At 44.6% G+C, this 24,008-nt stretch overlaps 2 protein-coding genes across 2 annotated transcripts in view; one reads left to right on the forward strand and one right to left on the reverse strand.

Moving 5' to 3' along the window:
- The first annotated feature begins 6,910 nt into the window (after positions 1-6,910).
- LOC117054240 (protein mono-ADP-ribosyltransferase PARP12-like) lies at positions 6,911-14,631 on the forward strand. Its single transcript, XM_033162869.1, has 7 exons — positions 6,911-7,012; positions 7,363-7,483; positions 9,018-9,114; positions 9,818-9,899; positions 11,098-11,228; positions 13,405-13,556; positions 14,210-14,631. Exons 1-7 carry the CDS (start codon positions 6,929-6,931, stop codon positions 14,488-14,490), a joined length of 948 nt encoding a protein of 315 aa, XP_033018760.1. The 5' UTR covers positions 6,911-6,928; the 3' UTR covers positions 14,491-14,631.
- Positions 14,632-15,108: 477 nt separating this feature from the next.
- The window catches only part of AKR1D1 (aldo-keto reductase family 1 member D1), a 37,891-nt gene continuing 28,991 nt past the window's right edge, over positions 15,109-24,008 (reverse strand). The window contains exons 4-9 of the mRNA XM_033162343.1: positions 23,112-23,189; positions 22,418-22,540; positions 19,603-19,712; positions 18,954-19,119; positions 17,509-17,591; positions 15,109-15,580 (exon numbers count right to left, since the gene is read on the reverse strand). Coding sequence (XP_033018234.1) covers positions 15,538-15,580; positions 17,509-17,591; positions 18,954-19,119; positions 19,603-19,712; positions 22,418-22,540; positions 23,112-23,189 — 603 coding nt within the window. The 3' untranslated portion in view covers positions 15,109-15,537. The remainder of the gene's footprint in view (positions 15,581-17,508; positions 17,592-18,953; positions 19,120-19,602; positions 19,713-22,417; positions 22,541-23,111; positions 23,190-24,008) is intronic.

The raw sequence follows: 24,008 nt of genomic DNA on the forward strand, positions 1-24,008 counted from the left end.
TTTAAAAAGTTTGATTTGAACAGTGTACCTTGACCAATGATAGTTTTTGATGTACTCCAAGATGGACTCTAGAAAACTGAAATAAGCCTTGCTGTAAAAGATGTCAAAACAAAATCGAAAATTCTTTCTAGTAGCACCTTAGAGACCAACTGAGTTTGTTCCTGGTATGAGCTTTCGTGTGCATGCACACTTCTTCAGATACACAGTGTGCATGCACACGAAAGCTCATACCAGGAACAAACTCAGTTGGTCTCTAAGGTGCTACTAGAAAGAATTTTCGATTTTGTTTTGACTATGGCAGACCAACACGGCTACCCACCTGTAACTGTAAAAGATGTGTGTGTGTGATTATAACGGGCTTCTTTAGAATGGTAAAGAAGTCCTCCTCAAATCTGAAACTTCTGGTTTTGTGTGTATATATATATATATATATATATATATATGAATGACTAAACCAGATGCAGCTTTCAACCAGCCAATTTCACACCTCTTTTGAAGTTCATAGTACTGGTAGAATTAAGAATATGGATATGATTATATTCTCACAGGTGATGCTTACTGCCTTCAGTTGTCCTTGCTAATGTTTGATCAAGTCTAGTGCCATCGCACCAGTTAGGGGGCATTACCCCCATTGATCCTGAGAAATACAGCGGTACCTCGGGTTAAGAACTTAATTCGTTCCCGAGTTCCGTTCTTAACCTGAAACTGTTCTTAAACTGAGGTACCACTTTAGCTAATGGTGCCTACTACTGCCGCCGCACCGCCACCGTGCAATTTCTGTTCTCATCCTGAAGCAAAGTTCTGAACCTGAGATTTCTGGGTTAGTGGAGTCTGTAACCTGAAGCACCTGTAACCCGAGGTACCACTGTAATCATTTGTGCACAGTGCATGTCTTTGCCAGATGGACTGAGAGCACGCTGTAAATGACATGTGCTTGTGTATTAACTAGTAACGATAACATTAGTTTTGCAACACAGAATGCAACTTGAGAGGGCCACAAACCAAAACCCTGGATTCAGCACCGGCAAGCATGAAAAATCAAAATCAGGTCAAATATAACACAGTCTGTACATGGATCCGTGTAAAAGGGTGCGGGGGTAGGCTAAATAATGTATAGTATGTTTCAATTCATGTGATGCCATATACACCTATTTTATTGTCTTTAACATCCTTATCTTTTCTGCAACAATCCTGCCAAAAATTTGCTCCTCTTTGTGCTTGCTATCAGCCATGGAAGGAAACCCTCCATTGGCAGCTTTCTTTCTTTCTTTCTTTCTTTCTTTCTTTCTTTCTTTCTTTCTTTCTTTCGTTCTTTCTTTCTTTATTTCTTTCTTGTCTCCAGAACCTTTGAAGCAGATTTGAGGGTGCCGGGGGGGGGGGGGGGTTTGAGGTTGTGGGAGGGAAAGGAAGATGCAGTCCCATTGCACTAGTGGAGGCCTCTTCTGTTTATTCACTGGATACAGCCCAGGTCACTTCCAGACGACCTTTTCATTGGGCATTTATCCTTATTTGTTTGCACAAAGTTTGCAGGGAGATCAGACATTGTTGGCTATTTATTGCACATTCATTCTGATTTGTGTGTGGGGTGGTTAGACGACACTGAATCAAGCAAATGTTATCCCTAGTGAATTTCCCCATCACATTCCTTATTGCAAAAAGTCCTATTTTGGGTGGGTTAGGGAGTGAGTTTGATGCCCAAGAGCACCAAATAAGTTCTAACTGTGCAACCTGAATTGGCTGGTAGTGATGGAATCCCACCTGAGAAATGTTTCATACACATATGAAAATCTGACTAAGACTAATGATTTAGCATCATGTAGCCAAATAGGCAAGCAACTTAGAACAACTTTCTTATTTGTAGTTTTCTAAACTGTGTCTAGTACACTTCTTTCTATCAGCACTGAAGACCTTAGCAGATAGTGATTACGTAAACACTGACTCTGTACAGTCGTTGTTGAGATATAACATTTTGAATAAAATGGTAGACAATCACACAGAGAATGTTGAACTTCCCATTTTAGTTTGCTAAAAGATGTGAAACGTTTTCTGTGTTTTTGAAGGTAAAATTCCAACCTTATCCAAGTTCACAATGAAAACTTTCATATTAAACTGACATTAGGTCCAAAATCTAAGCAGCATTTCTAAGCTTTTTATACACTCAGTGAACACCTAATTAAATGGTTTGAAATAAAGCACAGTTTTCAGAAGTTTTTTTTTTTTTTTTCCTTCTGGCCATCTTGCATATGTTATCATGCTAATGGAAGAGTTGAAGCATTGGGTCAAAGCCTTATTCATTGTAACCAGACTTTAGGTCAGGCATGCCCAACCTGCGGCCCTCCAGATGTTTTGGCCTACAACTCCCATGATCCCTAGCTAACAGCACCAGTGGTCAGGGATGATGGGAATTGTAGTCCAAAGCATCTGGAGGGCCGAAGGTTGGGCATGCCTGCTTTAGGTGAAAGCACTTGTAAACTGGAGGTAGACGTAGTTTGTACACCATCACTGTCATCCAAACACACATACTTTTCTTTCTTGTGAAAGTTCAGGGCGGCAGGGGGAAGCGTTCTGCAAATATTTGATAATAATAATAATAATAATAATAATAATAATAATAATAATAATAATAATTTATTATTTATACCCCGCCCATCTGGCCGGGTCTCCCCAGCCACTCTGGGCGGCCTCCAACAAATATCAAAATACAATACAGAGTCACAAATTAAAAACTTCCCTAAACAGGGCTGCCTTTAGGTGTTTTCTGAATGTCAGGTAGTTGTTTATTCCCTTGACTTCTGACTGGAGAAGTCCTATTGGCTAATAATGTGACATCAATAGCTAATAATAATAATAATATTTATACCCCGCCCATCTGGCTAGGTTTCCCCAGCCACTCTGGGCGGCTCCCAATTGAATATTAAAAACACAATACAGCATTAAACATTAAAAACTTCCCTAAACATAACTCTGGGTTTGGCTGAGTTGCAAGTTCAGAACCAAACTGGGGAAAACTGAGTGTTGGTTGATTCAGATTGAGATACTCTGCTGCTCTGCCTCAGGCGGCAAAATATTTGAGGCTGTCCCTGGCATGAGAAGCAACTTTCCATTTCAGGGGGCAACATGTGCCTATGTCTGCAAGCATATACACACTTTCCTGGGAGTAAGTCCCACCGAACTTATTGGGGCTTGCTTATAAGTAGGCATGTGTGGGACTTAGGGGTGGGTGAATCTTGACGGTAGGGCCGGGCAATATCTAGTTTTCAACATTGTGATGTATCGCCAGGTAAACATCACAATATACCGATACATCACAATGTTTGAAAGAAGAACAGAGCTATGCAGAGACATTAGCTAGCTTCATGTTTTCCCCTGCATCGTGATTTTTGCCGGCGCCTGCTCTTGTAATTCGCTGCCCCCTGCATGAGGCAGGGGAGAACTGAGCCAGCAGAGTTAACAGGGTCTGCAGGAACTGAGAGAAGCACTGGCTGGCTTCACAGCTTCCCCCCACATTCAGATTTTTGCACAGCACACACACATCATCACCACCATCACGATTTGTGATATATTGCCAGGTCAAAAATTATGAAACTGATATCATGATGTGGATTTCAAACCAGTTTAGGACAATATATTGATATATTGCCCAGCCCTGCATGACGGTTTTAATTTATCACTTTCCCAATCCTAAATTCTCACATTTCCACTTTGGTTTGCAAATCTTTTTTTTTTTTAAGCCCTCATAAAAACCCATCATTTTGAATTATGGTGCTGGAGGAGACTCTTGAGAGTCTCATGGACTGCAAGAAGATCAAACCTATCCATTCTCAAGGAAATCGGCCCTGAGTGCTCACTAGAAGGACAGATCCTGAAGTTGAGGCTCCAGTACTTTGGCCACCTCATGAGAAGAGAAGACTCCCTAGAAAAGACCCTGATGTTGGGAAAGATGGAGGGCACAAGGAGAAGGGGACGACAGAGGATGAGATGGTTGGACAGTGTTCTCGAAGCTACTAACATGAGTTTGGCCAAACTGCGAGAGGCAGTGAAGGATAGGTGTGCCTGGCGTGCTCTGGTCCATGGGGTCACGAAGAGTCAGACACGACTGAACAACAACAACAAAAACCCATCAATGTCAATTTATCCTGCTACACACATTTTTATACTCAAATTTGCCTATTATACACAGTTGTGCAAAGCAGTTTCCCTTGGCTTTAGCTTTGGAGGATACAGAGACTGAAACAGCTCCCGTTTCATGCTAATTGGGCAGGTCTAGGATGCTGGAGAGAGGACCCCAGCTGTAGAAACAGTAAAGGGTGGTCGACCCACTGCAACTCCAGACCACTACACCACGGACCTTCCCGTTGGGAACTACAATTCCCTGGGAGAGGGGATGCCTGTTAACCCAGTTTAGGTCTAGGCTAGCCCTTCAAAACTGGCCACCCCAGCTGACAGCCCTGTTTGCACGAGCCACATTTCTCAATGGCAGAAAGGCATTGCAAAGAGTTAACTGAGCCTTTGACTCAGAGACAGGTGATCCAGTTAATTATCTAGCCAGGAAAGCCAAGAGGCTGGAGGGTGGGGCATGCAAGGCTGGGCTGATTAGAGGGCAGTTGAGTTGGAAGGAGATCCATGGAAAGACAAGGCTAGAAGGTTCTCCTGATTAAGAATTCTGTTGTTCTCCTTCGTAGCTTTTTATTATTATTATTATTGCTCTTTTTAAAAATATTACTCTGCCTTGAATCCTACCTGACTTGGTCTCCTGTTGAATTGGCTTTGGACTATAAACATGACTCGATTGTAACAGGATTGTTTTCACACAAGAGAGGCAAGGAGAACAAGTCTTTTTTTTACCCCTTGCTGGCTTTCCTGTGAGATGCGCTACAGAACTTCTCTGGCAAAGAGCGAAAAAGGTAAGTGGATAGAGGAGAGCTGCCTCTCTTCCTGAAGGGCTCTCAAAGCAGCAATGGGGAGTCTCTGACTCTCCAGAAGTTGATTGGCTGCTGAGCCTATCGGCACCAGCTTGTGTACTCAAAGGTCGGGGATGGTGGAAGCTGTGCTCCAACAATATCTTTCGGGCCACAGGTCACCCATCCCTGTCTAAAAAAGAACATGTTTTAAAGAATCATTTGTTTACCTCTGGGGATAGAATCATAGACTTGTATAGTTGGAAGGGACACTGAGGAGGGCCACCTAGTCCAACTTCCTGCAATGCTAGAATCACAGCTAAAGCATCCATGACAGATGGCCACCCAACCTCTGCTTAAAATCCTCCAAGGAAGGGAGAGTCCACAACCTCCTGAGGGAGACCGGTCCACTGTCAAACAACTCTTACTGCCCAAAAGCTCTTCCTGATGTTCACTTGGAATCAACTTTCTTGCAACGTGATGTGTATACCTCTAAGAAGTTTGGTGGAGTATAAGTAGTACACCTGGCTGGATGGATTGTCAATGCTCTCTTACTCCTAAGGTTACTGCTGAGTAAGTATGTGAGCACAGAGATGGCAGGGGGACACTCGCAGCCTGGGCATTGGGAATAGAGAGAGCAATATAGATATTAAAAAATGGGGGAGGGGTGCAAACTTCTGGAGTGTTAACTGCCGATTTGGTAGTCTTGAATTTTCTGTTGCAATGGGGGGAAAGCAGAACTCAAAAGATGGTGTTAGTTTTACAAGTGGGCTCTGAGGAGTTCTGGAAGTGTACAAGTCGATCCCACTTCAAAACATTGGAGCGACGCTGCTATAAGCAAAGGCCAGGTGGAAACGGAAAGCTGCTTGAGGAAGAGGCAAAGTCTGAAAGCATTTGCAACAAAAATAAAAGGCCTTTAACCTCTGGCGGTACTGGATAAGACAGGCATAGTTTGCGCTTGTTATAATTCTGGTTACTTTAAGGGGAATGTAACACACCAGAAAGCAAACTTTAGGCAACCATTAGGCTCAATTTACAAACCAATATATGGCTAGATAGGTCTTCCAATGGGGTGGCCGTTGCTAAAAAAAAGAGAGCATAACATGTAACATTTATTTGCATATGCTAATTTATATGTATAGTTGTAAATTTAGAAATGGCTATAATTTGACATTGCGGGAAAGACTGTAACCTGGGTGTGCCTGCTACCCAAGGGCTCAGGGTTGCTGGGCAATGTGAAGGTGCCTCTTCTCTCTTCTTGAGGTTATTTAGCCTGGATCCGGACTGGCTAGCCCTCCCAATAGACGATGCCTTCCAATGGAGAACTGTTCTTTGACAGCTCTTAAAAAAAGAGGACAGCCATCCTTAAAGTAGGACACATGGTCACCCTAGTTTCCGGTTGACGTCTCATGACTGTGGTCAGTTCAGTTAGAGTGTAGCAAACCCTCTGTGATCTCAGTCATTGCACCTGGATCTACTAGGGCTAGTTCTCCTTATCTGTGGCATCTCTCCTCTCCTAAAGTGCTTTATTGCCTCCTGGTGATCTAAAAACAAAAAATCCTTCTGGGGAGGGACCATCATTCAGTGGGATGTCCTTATGCATGTGATGAGTACATGCAATTAAAAAGGGAGCAGGTGATGGATGGGTAACTTCTGCTGGAGACCCTGGATAGCTGCTGCCAGTCAGAATAGTGCAGGGTCAGGCAACCTATAGACATCCAGATGTTGTTGGCTGACAACTCCCATCATGCCTGACCTTGGGCCATACTGCCTAGGGCTGATGGATTTGGACTGACAACAATGGCCTAGAATGAGTTGGCATAAGGTACCTTCCTGTATAAAGGCTAATCTACTTGACGCGATGCCAATGAATGTCTTAACTTTACATTTCAGGTTAAAGCTTGGAATCATTGTTCCCCAGCTGGTCCTTCTCTTTCCCTTGCTTGTTGAAGTGGGGGAGGTCTTCCAAAGAGGACTAGCATCAGATGAAACAACAGACCCATCCCTGAACACTCTTAGACTCCATTGTCATGCTCTTAGACTCTATTGTCAGAATAGAATTCATCTGGTATTGGTTGGATGAAGCTCACAGGTGGATTGAATATGGGAAAAAGGTGAGGTACCCTTCTGCTCCTGTTGAGCCAAATCTTAGTGACTCTCACTGAGTGGTGTCTTCTACTGCCCTTCTTAATAGCACAGCTACCCACCTCCCAGCCAGCAACAGTCCTGCTACTACTTTAATGGCCTTCTCCTCTGGGGGAGTCCAACAACACCTGGAGGGGAAGACTGGCCTAGGGGCTGACAAAGACAAATCGCAGGAATTACGGGAGTTGAAGTCCAAAACAATTTGAAGGGCATCTGATTGGGGAAGGCCAATTTCAAAGTTTGCTGAAGACTCTTGAAAATCGAAAAGCTCAAAGCCAATGGATACTCTGCTATCTCCCTTTCCAACACCTCTCTGTAGCATTTGGAGCACTGTGCTGCCACGATATCATCTGAAGAATTGGAGGCAGCTTACCAGTCAGACCACAGAGGCGTTGTCTTCTTCCATGCTGGTACTCAGCTGTATGAAGTAAATTTCCAAGGTAGTGTATCATCCTCATTAAGGTAGGGGGTGGCGTTAATACCCTTCCGATCTCTACATTCACAAAACTTCTCGCTGTTTTTGTTATTTTCGCGTTCTACCCATCCCAACACAAAAGCTTTGCCAGTTATGAGGCAGCACCTTGTTTCAAGAGAAGAGGAAATGATATTCTCCTGCGTATACTTTGTACTTGCAAAGTTGAAGGAGGCAGCTGCAACGAATAGGAAGGCCAACACTTTAACAGAGGAACTGCCCACAACCAAATAAATAACTTTTTTAATTGTGCAGGATGATTCAGCAGCCTTTAGCAGGAGAGATTCCTCTGACATAACTCTTGACTCTCTCTCTTTTTACCACACTGAAGATGTTCCATGTAGATACCTTGCCATACAAAAATGGTGCTAGTTTCTGAGAAAATTAACATGTGTTGATGTAACAAATGACTCAGTCCTTGGTCCTATTCTTTATAGCAGGCATGTCCAACAGGTAGATTGTGATCTACCGGTAGATCACTGGACGTCTGTGGTAGATCACCGGTAGATCATTGGCTCCCCCCAAAGAAGCTAAACAACTATGGCTCTCCTTAAAAAAAAAAAAAAAAAAGCTCAACATTTACCTCCTCTCTGAAAAAACTCAACAACTTTGACCCGAACCCCCCAAAATGAGCCTTCCTCCTTCCTAAAAAAGCTCTTTGATCTGAACCCCCCAAAGGGGGTAGATCACTGCCAGTTTTTAACTCTGTGAGTAGATCGCAGTCTCTTGGGAGTTGGCCACCCATGCTTTATAGTAAGGATTTCTAAGGCTCGAGAACAAGCTGTTTCATTACAATGTCTTCCTCTACATACTCTTTGTCGAGTGAGGGTGAGGACAACCAGATTTTTGAAAGTGGGCCTGCTGTAATGCATTGGCTGGAAGCAAACCTGGTGAAGTCCACAGAGGACTCTATTGCTGTTCTGCACATAAGGATTTGCATTTGTTTGGATGTGCTTCCAGGCAGTCATTATTCTGCAGGAGAGATTCCAATGCATACTGGAAACTTAGGTTTGTACAATTAAGGTGGATTAAATGCACTGCCAAAATAGCACAACAGATCCACTTCAACCAACCAACCAACCAACCAACCAACCAACCAACCAACCAGGACTTTCTATAGTTATGAAAGTGATAGGAACATGCACTGAAAAGTGGGGTGAACAAGTGATTAACAGGAAGATGTATAAAAGATGGTGCAAACAAATCAGGGCTAATGTTCATTGTTGTATAAATACCCTGCAAAAAATGGGTGGGGTGGGAACAAATGCTCAGTAAAGACCTTTCAGGTTTTGTACAAACAAATGGGGATGAATGGTCACTCAACAGGTCCTTTGGAGTAGCCCTGGTTTTTCTGAAGGTGCACAAACAAAGTGAGTGGAGCTGTATTGTGATCATGTCTTAGGGAGAAAGCAGGACCCTGTACAGTTCTCTGTAATTAAATTAATTCTAAGCTGCTGGTGGACATGAGATTTTTAACATTGACCACTACTGTTTCCCTCAAGAGATGGTCCAGAGAAACCTGTACTACCGAACCCGGAGAAGAGTCTGCAGGTGGCCCAAGCTTGTATTCTTTGGAGGAGGACGCGACAATGAGACAGGGTATTGGATATGTTTTCATTCTCAGCCTAGTTTGGTCAATGTCTACTAAACTGTTAATGTATATTTGAGGGGTACAAGATATATTGGTTTGATATTTGACTATGTGACTTGGATTGGGCGTAGATTGCCTCGAATGTCTCCTAGAGGTGGGATAGAAATGTTTCATATAAACACCGAACCTAAATCAATGCATGCAAAGGATTTGTGCAAAATAGGCATAGAATCCCTTTGGTTGAACCATGGCTGGAAGCAGCAGATGAGCCAGGTGATCTTGCTTCTCTTGTGTTCCAATTTTTACATGATGGGTGGGGGTGGGGGTACGGTTTGCAAGGTGGGTTGCCAAAAAGAAAACCAGGGCAAGGCCTCCAGTAGCTTCTAATAGAAGGGGCTGCGGTTGCTGCAGCTTGACATGGCAAACTGCACACTTCAGAAATTATGCATCCATGCAAGTGATAGAACAAGGCTCCTGTACCTTTTATCCTACATCTAGCTTAAGAGATCAAACATAATGCAAAAGGTGCTTAATTGTATTGAAAATTGAGTTAGCTGCTGAGCAAGGCTGGGTATATATCTGTTGAATATTAGGGGGAAAAGTCTTGATCCTCCAACAATGGAATGAATTGCCTAGTAGTTCAACAATGGAACCAATTGCTGCTGCTTCTTCTCCCAGCTATTAGATGATTGTTTTGTCTCTTGTCTGCAGCAGTCGTTTTGAGTCTTCTCTTCCCAACCCCTTGTTTCCTTCAAGCTGGGACCGATCAGCATTGCCTAACGTAGGCTATAAGGTATTCACATTTCCCCCTTACTGCTACACAGCTGACCAAAGGCCTATATTGGTCCACCTAGCTCATTTCTGTTGACAATAGCAGTGGCTCTCCCGGTTTTCAGGGGGGGGGGGACATCCCCTGTCCTACCTGGAAATTCCAGGAATTGAACCTAGAGGCTCTGGCATGCAAGCTGATATTCTGCCACTGAGCTATGGTGCTTCTCAGCTGCTTCCTCTGTATGAAAAGGAGAGCAGCCCACTAGCACAAGGAGAGTAAGAAATGGGTGGCAGTGTTGGCCAAAGACTAAACTCACCTCCAAAGAGGAGCTGAGTTACGGTAAGTACCTGCTCGAGTGAATGCATTGCCAGGTGGCAGACAGAATATAGACTCAAGTACTATGCGCTAGTGGTAAAGTCAACATTCTAAAGAAAGAAATTTTTAAAGAAAAACGTAAAACATGAAAATGAACAGCTTCAATCGGTGCGAAGCAATGTTAAACACAAAACAGGGTGCCCGCGGACTGTCTCACCAAAGTGGTGCATGCTCTGGTTATCTCCCGCTTGGACTACTGCAATGCGCTCTATGTGGGGCTACCTTTGAAAGTGACCCGGAAACTGCAATTAGTCCAAAATGCAGCAGCTAGACTGGTGACTGGGAGTGGCCGCCGGGACCACATAACACCGGTCCTGAGAGATCTGCATTGGCTCCCAGTACGTTTCCGAGCACAATTCAAAGTGTTGGTGCTGACCTTTAAAGCCCTAAACGGCCTTGGTCCTGTATACCTGAAGGAGCGTCTCCACCCCCATCATTCAGCCCGGACACTGAGATCCAGCGCCGAGGGCCTTCTGTCGGTTCCCTCACTGCAAGAAGCAAAACTACAGGGAACCAGGCAGAGGGCCTTCTCGGTAGTGGCGCCCGCCCTGTGGAACGCCCTCCCATCACAGGTCAAGGAAATAAACAACTACCTGACATTCAGAAAAAACCTGAAGGCAGCCCTTTTTAGGGAAGTTTTTAATGTTTGATGTTTTTGTATTGATTTCTGTTGGAAGCCGCCCAGAGTGGCTGGGGAAATCCAGCCAGATGGGCGGGGTACAAATAATAAATATTATTATTATTATTATTATCAGGAGAGTGATTTATAAATGTGAGGAAATAAATGTATCTATAGGCTGAAAACAAATATGGAATGTTTCATTTCACTATGATTTGTGCCTAGCTGGTGGAGGTCTCAGATTCTGCTGAAGAATACCATGAAATTAAAGAACTCTTTCAGAAGACCATGGAGGGTTATGTTATCCATCGACTCCAAAGGATTCAGAACCCGTCTCTTTGGCAAGTCTTCCAGTGGTTCGTATTTGATTTCCTTCTCCTCCAAGGGATGGGAAATCACAGTATAAAAGTCTAGAAATTGTTTCGTCTCTTTTTTGTGGTGACGGGGGGATACTACTATAATTGGCTATGACTCCTTACTTGACTGCTATTCCTACATCATTTGGTGGGAATTCAAATCTTGCGGCCTGGTGTCACAAGTATGTAGCTGGCCATGGATGATATTTTGAGGGAAGCACATTGATATTTCTTTGTCGTGTTTCAGTCAAACAGAGGTTGACTTGCCTGTACTGCATCCACTTGGGCATTCAATGGAGCATCAGCACAGACTGGAGGATTATGGGGTACTATTATCCAAAGGGATTCCATCTCACTCACCAGGATACCCATCCATGCCAGTGTTGGGATTAGTGTTTGGGACAGTGGCCACCCAACCTGCTGCCCAGTAGCATCCCTACATGGGTTGGCGGTGGTGGTCTCAGGTGTTGGAGAACTCCCGGACAATTGTTCTGGAGGAGTTATTTAAATATGTGACTAGTATCACATGTAGATTGCCTCTGGAGTAATCTCTTACAGGATCTGACCACCATTCTTTGCAAGAATCCCAGCAAACAGCAGCCTTCCTCAACCTGATTCCTCTCCAGATGCGCCCATCTTCCCTGACCATTGGCCGTGTTGACTGGGACTGATGGAAGCTGTAGTCCAAAATGTTTGGAGGGCACTAGGTTGGGGGAGTTTGCACTAAGTAGTCCAACAGAAATTGGCCAGTGGCTGCCTAGTGACCATAATCTCTACCACCACCCAGTTCAGCTATCAGAGATAGAACGAGCAGTGAAAACTAGCTGTAAGTTCTACAGTGGTACCCCATGTTACGCACACAATCCGTTCCAGATCGTGCTACGTAACACGGGCGTGCATAACGTGAATGCCCCCCCCCAGAAAAAAACCCGGAAGTAGCGTGGTTTTAGAGCTTCTGCGCATGCGCGAAGTGTGCAGAAGCATTCTGCGCATCCAGGGGTCACGCGTTCTCTGGAAACGCTTCCAGGTTGCAGGCGTTCTTAACTCGAACGTCTGCAACCCAGGGTGTGCGCAACCCGGGGTTCCACTGTACTACAAAGGTGAGACTGTGCAATCTTGGCAAGGCCTTCAATCCACAGCGGTCTCATGATTCCCTTGTCTAGTGGAGGTGCTAATAATAGTAGTAGTAGTAGTAGTAATAATAATAATAATAATAATAATAATTTATACCCCGCCCACTGTGGGCGGCTTCCAACAGAACACTAAAAACAGAATAAAACTTCAAACATTTAAAACTTCCCTAAACAGGTTTGCCTTCAGATGTCTTCTAAAAGTCAGATAGTTGTTTATTTCTTTGACATCTGATGGGAGGGTGTTCCATAGGGCAGGCACCACTACCGAGAAGGCCCTCTGCCTGGTTCCCTGTAACTTCGCTTCTTGCAGTGAGGGAACCGCCAGAAGGCCCTTGGTGGTGGACCTCAGTGTCCTGGCTGAATGATGGGGGTGGAGACGCTCCTTCAGGTATACTGGGTCACCTTCAAAAGTAGCCCCACATAGAGCGCATTGCAGTAGTTCAAGCGGGAGATAACCAGAGCATGCACCACTCTGGCGAGACAGTCCGTGTGCAGGTAGGGTCTCAGCCTGTGTACCAGTTGGAGCTGGTAGACAGCTGCCCTGGAGACAGAATTGACCTGCGCCTCCATGGACAGCTGTGAGTCCAAAATGACTCCCAGGTTGTAGACCTGGTTCTTCAGGGGCACAGTTACCCCATTCAGGACCAGGGAGTCCTCCACACCTGCCCACCCCATGTCCCCCAGAAACAGTACTTCTGTCTTGTCAGGATTCATCCTCAATCTGTTAGCTGCCATCCATCCTCCAACCGCCTCGAGAGACTCCAGACATAAAGGTTTGCTTGGTGTAGAATTTGGATTTTAATGCAGCGTATATATAGTTACAATACAGTAAGCTAGTAGATCTTGGGAAAGTAATTATTTGACTACTCTGCTAGGAAAAAGTGTATAAAATTATGCTGGCAAATGTATAAACAGACTTGCTGATCCTTTCATTGCATTACCTGAGGGATGGTTCAAGGAAAGGAGTTTTAATTCTTGCGTGCATTGAGTATGACTCGGAGTGTGTGTTTATTTTTTTTTAAAGTAGATGCTTCTGTTTCTAGGCAGAAAGATCAGATGAAGAAGATGAATGGGGGGGATGAGGTAGACGAAAGGTTCTTGTTCCATGGCACCAACAAACGCCATTTGCATGACATCTGTGGGCAGAACTTTGACTGGAGAATCTGTGGGACCCATGGGACTCTCTATGGAAAAGGTACCAATTCAAAGCGGGCAGGAAATGGGCATAGCTGTGCATGTTCTCTCCATCTAGTGTGCAATGAGAGGAACACACACACAAATTGCAAGGACCATACCCTGTCTATAGTCTGATATTAAGTCCTCAACAGAATTTAATCCTATCCAACACCAATCAAGAACAAAAAAGTGTGTTTGTTGAAAGTCCGCAGCAACGTGGAAGACTTAGGGGACCTTGGTGATTCTTCTTTTGCCAAGTGAATGATCTCCTATATCCACTTGCTTCCCTGCCCCTCCTCTTCAGAAGTCCACTCTCCACACCTTTGTGGTTGCCCTGTGCAAGTCACCAAACGGGCCGGTATTGGAGGTAGGCAGAGAATGCAGATGTATGAGCACAAAGGCAAGAGAAAATCACAGTGAGCAAAACACACACCCTGCATCCAGAACTGCCTCAATGGGCTATTTTGGAGGGTTCCCCCCACACAAAGGGTTTCCATGAGCCTGTTGATACTCCCTGTTGGATGTGGATGATGCTATTTTGGCTACATGAGCAGTGGCACTTGCAATGGAAGATCAAAAAGGAAGGGAGTGGTCTGAAATGTTCAAGATGATTATTTGTGCAGCAAAATTCACATTGGCTTGCTTGGTTCTTACAGACATCTCTTCTTTCAGGAAGTTATTTTGCTAGAGATGCCAGTTACTCACATGCATATTGCCAGTCGGATACCCACATCAGGAGCATGTTTGTAGCTAAAGTTCTGGTTGGAGATTACGTTCAAGGAAATCCTGCTTACCTCCGCCCTCCATCGAGATCTAACCAATCAAACAACTTTTATGATAGCTGTGTTGACAACGTTCTTGATCCTTCCATCTTTGTCATCTTTGAGAAGTATCAGATTTACCCAGCATACATATTTGAGTATCAGCCAGTGTCCCATTGTGTGGTCATGTAAAGGCAGCAATCTTCCTCTCCTCCTCCTCCTCTAAACATGGACTTGAAATCCTCTTTTATATATCTAAAACTTAAACAATTTCTTATTTAAAAGGCTACTGTGACTTATTTTACCTCTGCATATTAAAAACGTTACATGTTACAATTAAACAACCCATATTCTTAGCTGGATTGTTGGCATTGCTTTAAGGTAAACTGGAGCTGAAAGGTTTTTGAGGGCCCCGCACTGACCACACCAATCTGGCACCACCCCAGACCGCTTGTATAATTGACCATTGCCTTCACTCTAAAGCAGGAGTGGGAAAATTGTGGCCCTTCAAATGTCATTGGGACAACTCCCATCAGCTCCAGACTGCATAACCCAGAGTTTCCCAAACTTGGGTCTCCAGCTGTTTTTGGACTACAACTCCCATCCCTAGCTAGCAGGACCAGTGGTCTAGAATGATGGGAATTGTAGTTCAGAAGTGACTGGAGGCCCATTGGTCCCCCCCAGCCCTGCTGTAAAGTGTAGCCAAAGGTGGCTTTGGTCCATAAGTCCTTTTATATTCACATAAGATGGGCACAAGTGCCAAAAAACATACAATACAGGAACATTCTGATCTAGAAGATGATTACAAAAAAGTAAGCTACTCCAAATTTCACATCCAGTTTTGCTTTGAATGATTGCCACCCTCATACTATGTTTCCTGACCTCGCATCCAACTGTTCAAGTTCATCAGAGATTTAATCAAAAATGTTCTTTAATGTTTGTTACGCAAGACAAAAATTTGAGACAGCAAGTCAAAGAGAGATCCTCCATCTTACACAAAACAAAAACCACAACACCTTGGCTCTCCTCCATCACAATAATAGTGGCAGTTGAACACTGACTTGAAACTACTCTTCTGAGTGGGCCTGATTGTCCTGGACAAATTGTGGAGGGCTGGCAGAGGAAAAATCATGGGACTTGCAGAAAGATTACAATGATGCTGTTACTAAATTCAAAGCTAAAAGATAACAAGGAACAAAGATCACTAAAACCAAGCACAGAGTAGTGGATGCATCATTTTCAGTATTCATCGTGAAAAGGATACTCTGGATGGTCCTGCCACCTGAAACAAATTGAGGTCACAGTTAATAGTGGCAACTAACACCATAAATAACCAAAACAGCAACATTCCTCCACCTTGACCTCAGGTTTGCTATTGGTATGGTCTACTGCAGGGGTAATCGATGACCTTTCCAGATGTTTTGAGCGGCAACTCCCATCAGTCGCAGCTGTGGTAGAGTATTATGGGAGCTGTAGTCCAAAACATCTGAAGAGATCATATTTTATGTATTTCAAGTGTTACTTCTTCAAGCATTGCAAGTAGGGTTGCCACCTGTCCTTTATAATAAGGGATGGTTCCTTATTTTAAGGGAAAGTGTGGGACTTGTCCCATATTTTGCCTGAACAAAGGTAGCAACCCTAATTGCAAGCAGCCCAGAATGTTTTGTTTTTTTTTAACTGGAAGGCAGGTGAGAACATTTTCAAATTCCTAGAGTATGGCAATTTGTTTCCTCCAGAAATAAGTCCCCACACAGAACTAAATACACCATTTGGAACAGAAACGGTGATCTGTGCTTAATATGTATGCTTTAAAACTTGGTACAAACAGGCCTGCTGCAATATGAAGGATCCATTAGAGTAAGTATTCATATGTAAAAAGATGATTTTACTTAAAAGGCCTCTCAGATTCAAAGATTGTGTCTTGATAAGCATATGTGTTTGGCTTTTGGAGAAAACATGGGTCAGTTTGGGTTATTAAGATTAAACATTTGATTTTCACTAATGATTCCCTGACTATATGTGGCACAAAGTATAGCCAAACCCTGCATGTATCCCAACTCCTTGAGCCGGCAAAGGATAAACTTATCTGGGTCTCATTTCTGTTGCCTCTTTCTCCCTCCTCCACTATGAACTGGCAGGCAACCCATTCAAACCTGGCTGCACCCTCTAATTAAACTGCTGTGACTCAAACCTGGATGAGTTTGGTTCGGTTATGTAAGGGGACATTAATGTCCTGACTGGCTTCCAGGAGTCTTGGGAGCGATGATGTTAAAGCTGGCGTCTACTGGTGTATTTGTTTTGCCAAGGCCGTTTCGCTGCAGACTTCAGTCCTGCAAGTCCTTGGGCAAATGCAATACAGTACTATACCATGGGCTCCTAAAGCTGCATTGCAAGTGACCAACTTTCCACATTTCCTAGAACACATGGAGGACGTTCTCAAGTTTCAGGATAAACAGAACAGCCATGTTAGGGACCTGCCAGCAAACTGGAGCATAGCTGTGGTCCCCAGCTTACTTAAGGCAACGAAGCACATCGCCTTGTGCAGGAGGACAATGCTTTGACTTAAGAGCTTCCAATCCATGTAATGAAGAAGACAGATCAGCTGCAGCTAGTCTGGACAGACCTAAGAGCACAAAGGAGCCGAACTACCAGTACTGTCTGCTGAATGGTTTATGGCAGGGTGGGGAACCTAAGTCCTACCAGATGTTGCTGGACTACAACTCCCATCTTCCCCCAATGTGCCATGTTGAGTAGGGCTGATGACAATTGGAGTCCAAGACACCTGGAAGGCAGCAGGTTCCCCATCCCTGGGTTATAGGGAGCACATTCTTGTAAGAACCCAAAGCAATTGGTTGATGTTTCTAGGGCCAGCGACCATCAACTTTCAGTGGCGCCTTATGCAGTGCAAAAATTTGGTCCTTCTCTCGTCCTTCATTCTACAGAATTTTTGGGCACCTCCTGTAGTGCGGCACCCTAAAACTGCCTTTGCAGGGACAGAGAGAGAGAGAGGAAGTCATGGAAGTGTGAGAAGCAGCCTATCAAAGGGAAAATCTTAGCCAAAGCCAAAAAGGCCCTCCCTCCTTTCGTAGAGTGGATTTTTGGGTCACACACTGAAAAAATCAGGAAAGGCCCCAGCCTACAGTTAAGCTGTGGTTATCACATCAGTACAACTCAGGCTTCTACATGCTGCATATCTAGATTTATACTTACATCAACATCTCCACGTAGCGGATATTTTTGTTCAGAGCTTCAATGTCTTTCATTTCTTTGTCAGTAAGGGAAAAATCAAAGATCTTCACAAGAAATAGAGAGAGAGAGAGAAACCACCCATTATCCAACATTTATGCAACTGATGGCTAAGCCTGTGTTTTAAGTGTGGACTTGTCCACACTGACCTTTTGTCCTGCTCGTTCCGGACTTTAGTGCTCCATGTCTGTCAATTTGGGATTTCTGCAGATTGACGTTTGCTCTGATTGAGCTTTAGAGAGCGTGTTTTTGTGGAGCAAAACAAAGGGTGCTCAGACCCAGGGCTTTAAATTGAGAGCTGTGCCCTTAGCCTCTCCTCTGGCCTAAAAGGCAATGGAAGCTGGACAGCAGACCTGCTCTCATTCTCGCAGCCCCTGCAAAAGGGTCAAATGAGCAGCACATGATAGTAAAATTTGTGGTGGAATGAGAGCAGCCATAAGGGCCATAGCTCAGTGAAAGAGCATCTGCTTTGTGTGCAGAAGGTCCCAGGTTCAATCTAGGTATGGCTGGGAATGCCTAAAATCCTGGAGAGGCACTTTCAGTCAGAGCAGACAATACTGATTCAGGTGAGCCAATGGTCTGATTCAGCATAAGGCACATTCCTTAAATAACCAGAATGGAGGACAAATTCACACATGGGCACTTGATATTTGACAATTTGCATGAGGATCATCTAGTCCAGTTCACAACTACCCTGCAAGGTAGGTTAGACTGCGAGTTTGTGACTGACCCGAGTTCAGCCAGTGAGCTTTAATCCCAAGAACAAATCTGAATCTACAGTAAGCCAACTACTCTGTTCCCTATGACAGAGTGGTGGACTTCCTGTAGATTAAGATCCTCAGATCCTTATTATTTTGGAATGAAGGCAGGTACGACTCCACTGAGGGCCACAGCATGTGGAGGAAGGCATTATGGAGTTCCCCAGGATAGGGGGAGAATCACCCAAAGGAGAAAAGCAATCTGTGGTCCCTCCAGGGTTCTCCACTGGTCTTCAAGAAGTGGGCTAAGATCCACTGCTGGGTTGCATCCTGGGCCAAGATTAAATGCCAACAGCAATACTATCATCACGTAAATATAAGGTTACAAAAAACAAACAAACCCCGAAAGTGGGTCCGAAGCACATGGCTGGGCTAAAGGCGTGCCCCTGGTTTGAAAAAGTTGAAGAAGATGGAAGTGGACAATTAATGTACTGCATTGGTTTTGGTTATGTAATGGTGGAAATTGTTTTTTTAAAAATGGGGGGAAATTGAACAGGTTGAAGACTGCAGACATGGAGTGCTATCTCTGCCTTGTTGTCAAAGACCCTTGTGGAGGTTGCAAGGCTAGTGGGGCTTGCTACCTTCTAGTGAGGTGGGGAGAAAGAACAGCAGGTGCTTTGCTACCCAGAGCAGGCTTTTTTGAAAGCTTACCTGGAAGTTCTCTCTAATGCGCTCTGCGGTGAAGCTCTTAGGGATGACCACCACCCCTCGCTGGATGTTGAAGCGGAGCGCCACTTGGGCCGCCGTCTTGTTGTATTTTTCTCCAATGGCATTTAACACAGGGTCCTCCAGCAGCGGAGGGGAAGACACATTCACCCTTGTTGTAGAAAGAGAAAGGAAATAAGCCTAGATTTGCCTTACATGGCAGTCTGGTGGCAGAAGAATTAACGGGGGTGTGAAGGGACTGAAGCAAAACCAAATCAAGTTGTTATCCGGTTTTGAAAACCACCCTGCTGAATGCATCCGCAAGCAATATGGGATCAATACAGCTGATTTTTAAACTGGGTCGCCTTGCCTATGCAGGCAAGTGTGAGAGTGAGCATACCAGTGATATTTGGACCAGGTGAGGACCATGCTAACAGATTTCAAACCAATTTAGCAACAGATGGAGCAGCAAGAGAACAATGTGGACCCTGCAGCAGAGGAAAGAGGGTGAAGTTGTCTCCAGCAACAATTTCCATCATCCCTGACCACTGATCATGGTGGCCGGGTCTGATGGGAGTTGGAGTCCAACCACACCTGGAAGTCTACAAGTCCCTCACCCCTGCTCTAATATTCCTAAACACAACATCTCACTCACCAGCTTTCGTCTCTTGATGTTCCTAGAGGGCTGTATCCGACAAGGACAATGTCATGTTGTTTGCAAAATTCTAAAAGTTTGGGCTGGGTGAAATATGGGTGGCATTCAATCTGCAGGGACAGAAAATGCAGAAGGCTGGGTTAAAGACAAAATGGCCCATCAAGAGGCCTTGTTCACAAAGTCAACTTGTAATTGCCTGTAATTTCCCCCTGGGGAATGATTTTCAGTGGAAAAAACTGCTGGAGGGGAAAACTGTTAGACCCTCCTCCCCTCATTTTCACACAACCATTTCAACCTGCTTGGATAACTAAACTCTTGACTAGAGCTCACCATGGTGTATGATGAAGCCATCCTGCAAGGACATGGAACCTCTGGCCCTCCAGATGTTGTGGGGCTACAACTCCCATCACCCCCGATCAATGGTCATATTTGCCAGCCAACAAGCATGACTGCCGATCAGGGATGATGGGAGTTGTAGTCCCACAACATCTGGAGGGTCAAAGGTCTCCAATCCCTGCCCTGTATCCCTGCCACAAATACAGTCTCATTATAAAGCTGTGAAAGGTTTGGGGATAAAATTCTAAGGAAGGAAGGAGAAAACTGGCTTGCCTCAGGCTTCTGCAAACTTTTGTTGACCCTGGGAACCATCTACATGGGCTAATGTTTCATATATTTAAAAGTATCTATTCCATGGAGCTGTCCCAATTTATCCCAGGACCGATTTATTGTTTGTGAAGTTTATTGCAAGGCTGGTCCCAGTAAAGCACGGCTTCTAGCCCATGCGAATCCTCCTTTGCTCAAACTGGAGCCTCTGGAAGTGGGGATGAGAAAAGGCTTCAATAAGGCTAGCTTATTCAACTGTAAGCTTATGTTGGTGGAACACACTGACCTCATCCAGTTGCCAAGAAAACTGTGTTCCAGCCCTCTCTCTCATTCTCTCAGTGGGTTTTGTCAAAAAAGTGCACAGTGCTCAGAAATCCATTGTCTCCCAGATTATTCTTTTATAATCGGACCCACAATCTGCTTTTTTTGATGACACAGCTTCTGTAGCTCCAGAATGTCTCATGTACAGTTCTTATTCAACAAGAAATGGAGCCAAATGTACAAAGGAGTGGGCTGCAATGATTTACAGCCCTCCATTTTAAGGTGTCTTCTGCTTGGAGGGCTCTCCAATTCAAGTCCAGTTAAAAGAAAAAGATCTGAGCAGGATGGGCCTGGAAGTTGCCCATCCATAGGGAGCACCTCAGAGGCAAACTGAGCAGGTCACCTGGTCACAGTATCTCTGGGTATGTTGCCAGGGTGAGTTTGTGTACACAGTGGTACACGTGTGGTTGGGGAAGTCCATCCATGATTGGCTATGACCACTGTTGACTTGTGGCACTTGGTGGATTGACCAACCTTGAGTGCAGCCCTCAGGTTAGCCACCCCTGTCCTAGAGACTGGTTGATTGACACTTGGCCCTGTTGCTGCCTGCAGTCTTCACTCCTGTGCCAGCCAATTCAGGTCTTTTAAATCTTATTTCCCCCATATCTTCTCCCTCCATGCAGTTACCAAGTAGTTGCTCTTCTCACTTCTTTCTCCCACATAAAGATATTGTATTCTTGTGCTTGAAACAGACACTAAGGTTAGGCTAAGCATGAGATAGGGTTGCCAATGCCTCACTGCAGTTTATGAGTCCATGGAAAATGAACTGAGATTTAAAAATTATGTTCATCCTTCTAGCCTCTTTCCTTCCTCCGATCTTTTCCAAAGAGCTGATGGCAATTCACAGTATCAGTGATCATGTTATCATTATTATTGTAATGGCATGTCAAATATTTCACTGATGAATATAGGGACAGGTTAGGGAATACCTGGTTTGTGGGGAGGGAGGACTGGATGTGTATGATTTGTGTGATATGGATGTGGGATGAAATGAGTGGGGGTGGAGAGAGAAAAATAAGTAAGTGTGTCTGAATGAATGAAGGTCTACTGTGCCACAAGTGGGAATGAAAGGTGGGCTGAAGGCTGCCACACTCAGTTCCTATTTGTGAGCTTCCCATAGGGATCTGATTGTGAGAACAAGATGCTATACTAGGTGGGCTCTCACAGAGTCATATACCTGTAGAACTGGATACGGCATGCAACATATTTAGGTAGAGAAAGATGAGTGGAAGGGAGTGGAAGAAGAGACATGAGTGCATTTGTGAGAGAGGGGGAAGAAGTCTTGGGTAAGATGTATTTTAGGTTTTTTTGGTGGGGGGAGGGATGTGATTATAGGAGGAAGGAGAGGTGCTGAAAGTGAGCCCAATGCTACTCTTGTTGCCCAAAGGGCCCCACAACAATCTGATGCTGGCCTTGCATCTTATGATCTGAAGTGGGGCAGGTTTAAGATCATTATGTCCCATGTCTGAAATTACTCAACCACTCAGCCATCTGAAGCCATGAATATGCTCACCACTGGGTAGTTCCCTCAGCATAAGATCATAAGAAGAGCCTGCTAGATCAGGCTATTGGCCCATCTAGTCCAGCCTCCTGTTCTCACAATGCCCAACCAGATGCCTGTGGGAAACCTGCAAGCAGGACCTGAGCACAAGAGCACTCTCTCCTCCTGTGGTTTGTAGCGATTGGTATTCAGGAGCATTACTGGCTCTGACTGTGGAAGCAGAGCACAGCCGTCATGGCGCAGCTGCAAGATCATAAGAATGGTCCATACAAGATGCTTTAGGACTCTGACATGTCACCCAAGAACCAAATGCATACAGTGCATGTCAGATGATGTGAAAGCAACAAGATGCATGCTCATGTCACTGCATCAGATGCACATCACCATTACCTGGTTGCTGACAGGCTTGTGCTTGAGTCCCGGTTTGTTGAGGATCATCTCCAGCTGCCTACGGTTGAAGTTGGACACCCCAATGGACTTCATTAGCCCTGCATCTTTACATGCTTCCAAAGCCTGTCAGGATAAAGCAGACAAAACAGTGGGAAGGCAGCCGAGTAGAAGATTTATAGCAATTCCCCAAGGAGGGAGGGGACTCAGTAGCAACTAAGTGAGGAAAGAGCCAAGATGTAGAGGAGAACAGGAGAAGGCCAAGAAGCCTCGGGGGGGGGGCAGAATTTGCTGAAGAAATAGCCTTTGATCAAGAACTTAAATAAGGAAAGACAAGGAAGTGATTTTTCTTCACAGCAGAAGGGGGAAAGGAAGGAGGAGAAAACTAATAGGCAGAACAGTGTTGATGGGAAGGTCAGATGAGAGGGGAAAATAAGGCCCTAAATCTGGGGTTGTCTACATGGAGCCACAGTTCTCCAAAACAAAGCTAGCTTGGGAGCACTGTGAGGAAGTAGAGCAGTGTCAAAATCCAGACCTACTTGACATTGCTCAGCAGCCTCAGGCCAGAAAAGTGAAGATAAAGGTAACCAGGTAAGCTGGCCAGGATCTCTGACAGAGGAAGGGGTGTGAAGTTTGCCCACACCTGCCTTAGGAGATGCAAAGATGATGGTCCCACAGAAGCTTCAGATCTACTCACCTCCCAAGTGGCACATAGGTCTGTCTCATGGTACATCCATTTCCCATTTTCATCCTTTGGGTAGAGGCGCTCTCCAGGCTGAGGGGCAAAACACACACACAAATACGTTTGTGGAAGAGAAATCCACAATGCACAAGTATTCTGGTTTTTTTACTTTCCAGGGGAGAGGCAGTGGGTACTTTGGGACTTCTTGGAAAGGCAGAAATGTGTAGAAGCAGGTGGTAAGTGGCTACATTGGAAAGAAAGCACATATAAGAATAAATATGTACTTAGGTTAACAGAAAATGGACATGGAGGTTGGACTTTGTCGTCTGAAGCTGAAATGTACCTCCATTGCTTGAACACATGTACCAAATTTCATTCTGAAATCCCAGTGGTCTACAGAGACCTCACGTTACAAAACAAACTGCCTTTTGCAAGTTTGCTTCCTTGATTCCCAAGAAGAGGCCTGGGCTTCAAGTGACATCTGATTTATTTTAACAAGTTACATTCTGCCTTTTGATCAAAATTATATCCAAACCAATTTACAATACAATACATTAAAACAACACACACACACAAATAACAATAATAACAGCAACATCCTTTTTCTGGCCAGCAGCCAACGCCTGCATGCCTTTCCCTCTATGCTCATTCACACATTACTCTGAACCCATGTACGAGCATGCTGGTTTCTCCGTTATCCCACCTACACACATACACCTGGTTATGTGTCCCCATAGGTGCTATTTACTACATAGCAGCCAGGGAGGTGATTTTCAGCAGGAAACCAACACACAAACACACACCCTGATCTGCACTGGGTGTGTGGCACCGAAATGGGATTTTCCATGAAAAGAAAAGTGTCAGCATGAAGCCTGCTTTTTAAAAAGAGTGACTTTAGTAATGTGTAGCTTG

This window comes from Lacerta agilis, chromosome 10 (genome assembly GCF_009819535.1).
Source record: "Lacerta agilis isolate rLacAgi1 chromosome 10, rLacAgi1.pri, whole genome shotgun sequence".
Lineage (NCBI taxonomy): Eukaryota > Metazoa > Chordata > Lepidosauria > Squamata > Lacertidae > Lacerta > Lacerta agilis.

Excerpts from the sequence above, each read along its gene's own strand:
- LOC117054240 (XM_033162869.1), top strand. The coding sequence starts at position 6,929 with ATGCTCTTAGACTCTATTGTCAGAATAGAATTCATCTGGTATTGGTTG. Across the intron at positions 7,484-9,017 it reads GTATGAAGTAAATTTCCAAG|AGATGGTCCAGAGAAACCTG; the intron begins GTAGTGTATCAT and ends GTTTCCCTCAAG. Across the intron at positions 9,115-9,817 it reads GGACGCGACAATGAGACAGG|CAGTCGTTTTGAGTCTTCTC; the intron begins GTATTGGATATG and ends TCTTGTCTGCAG.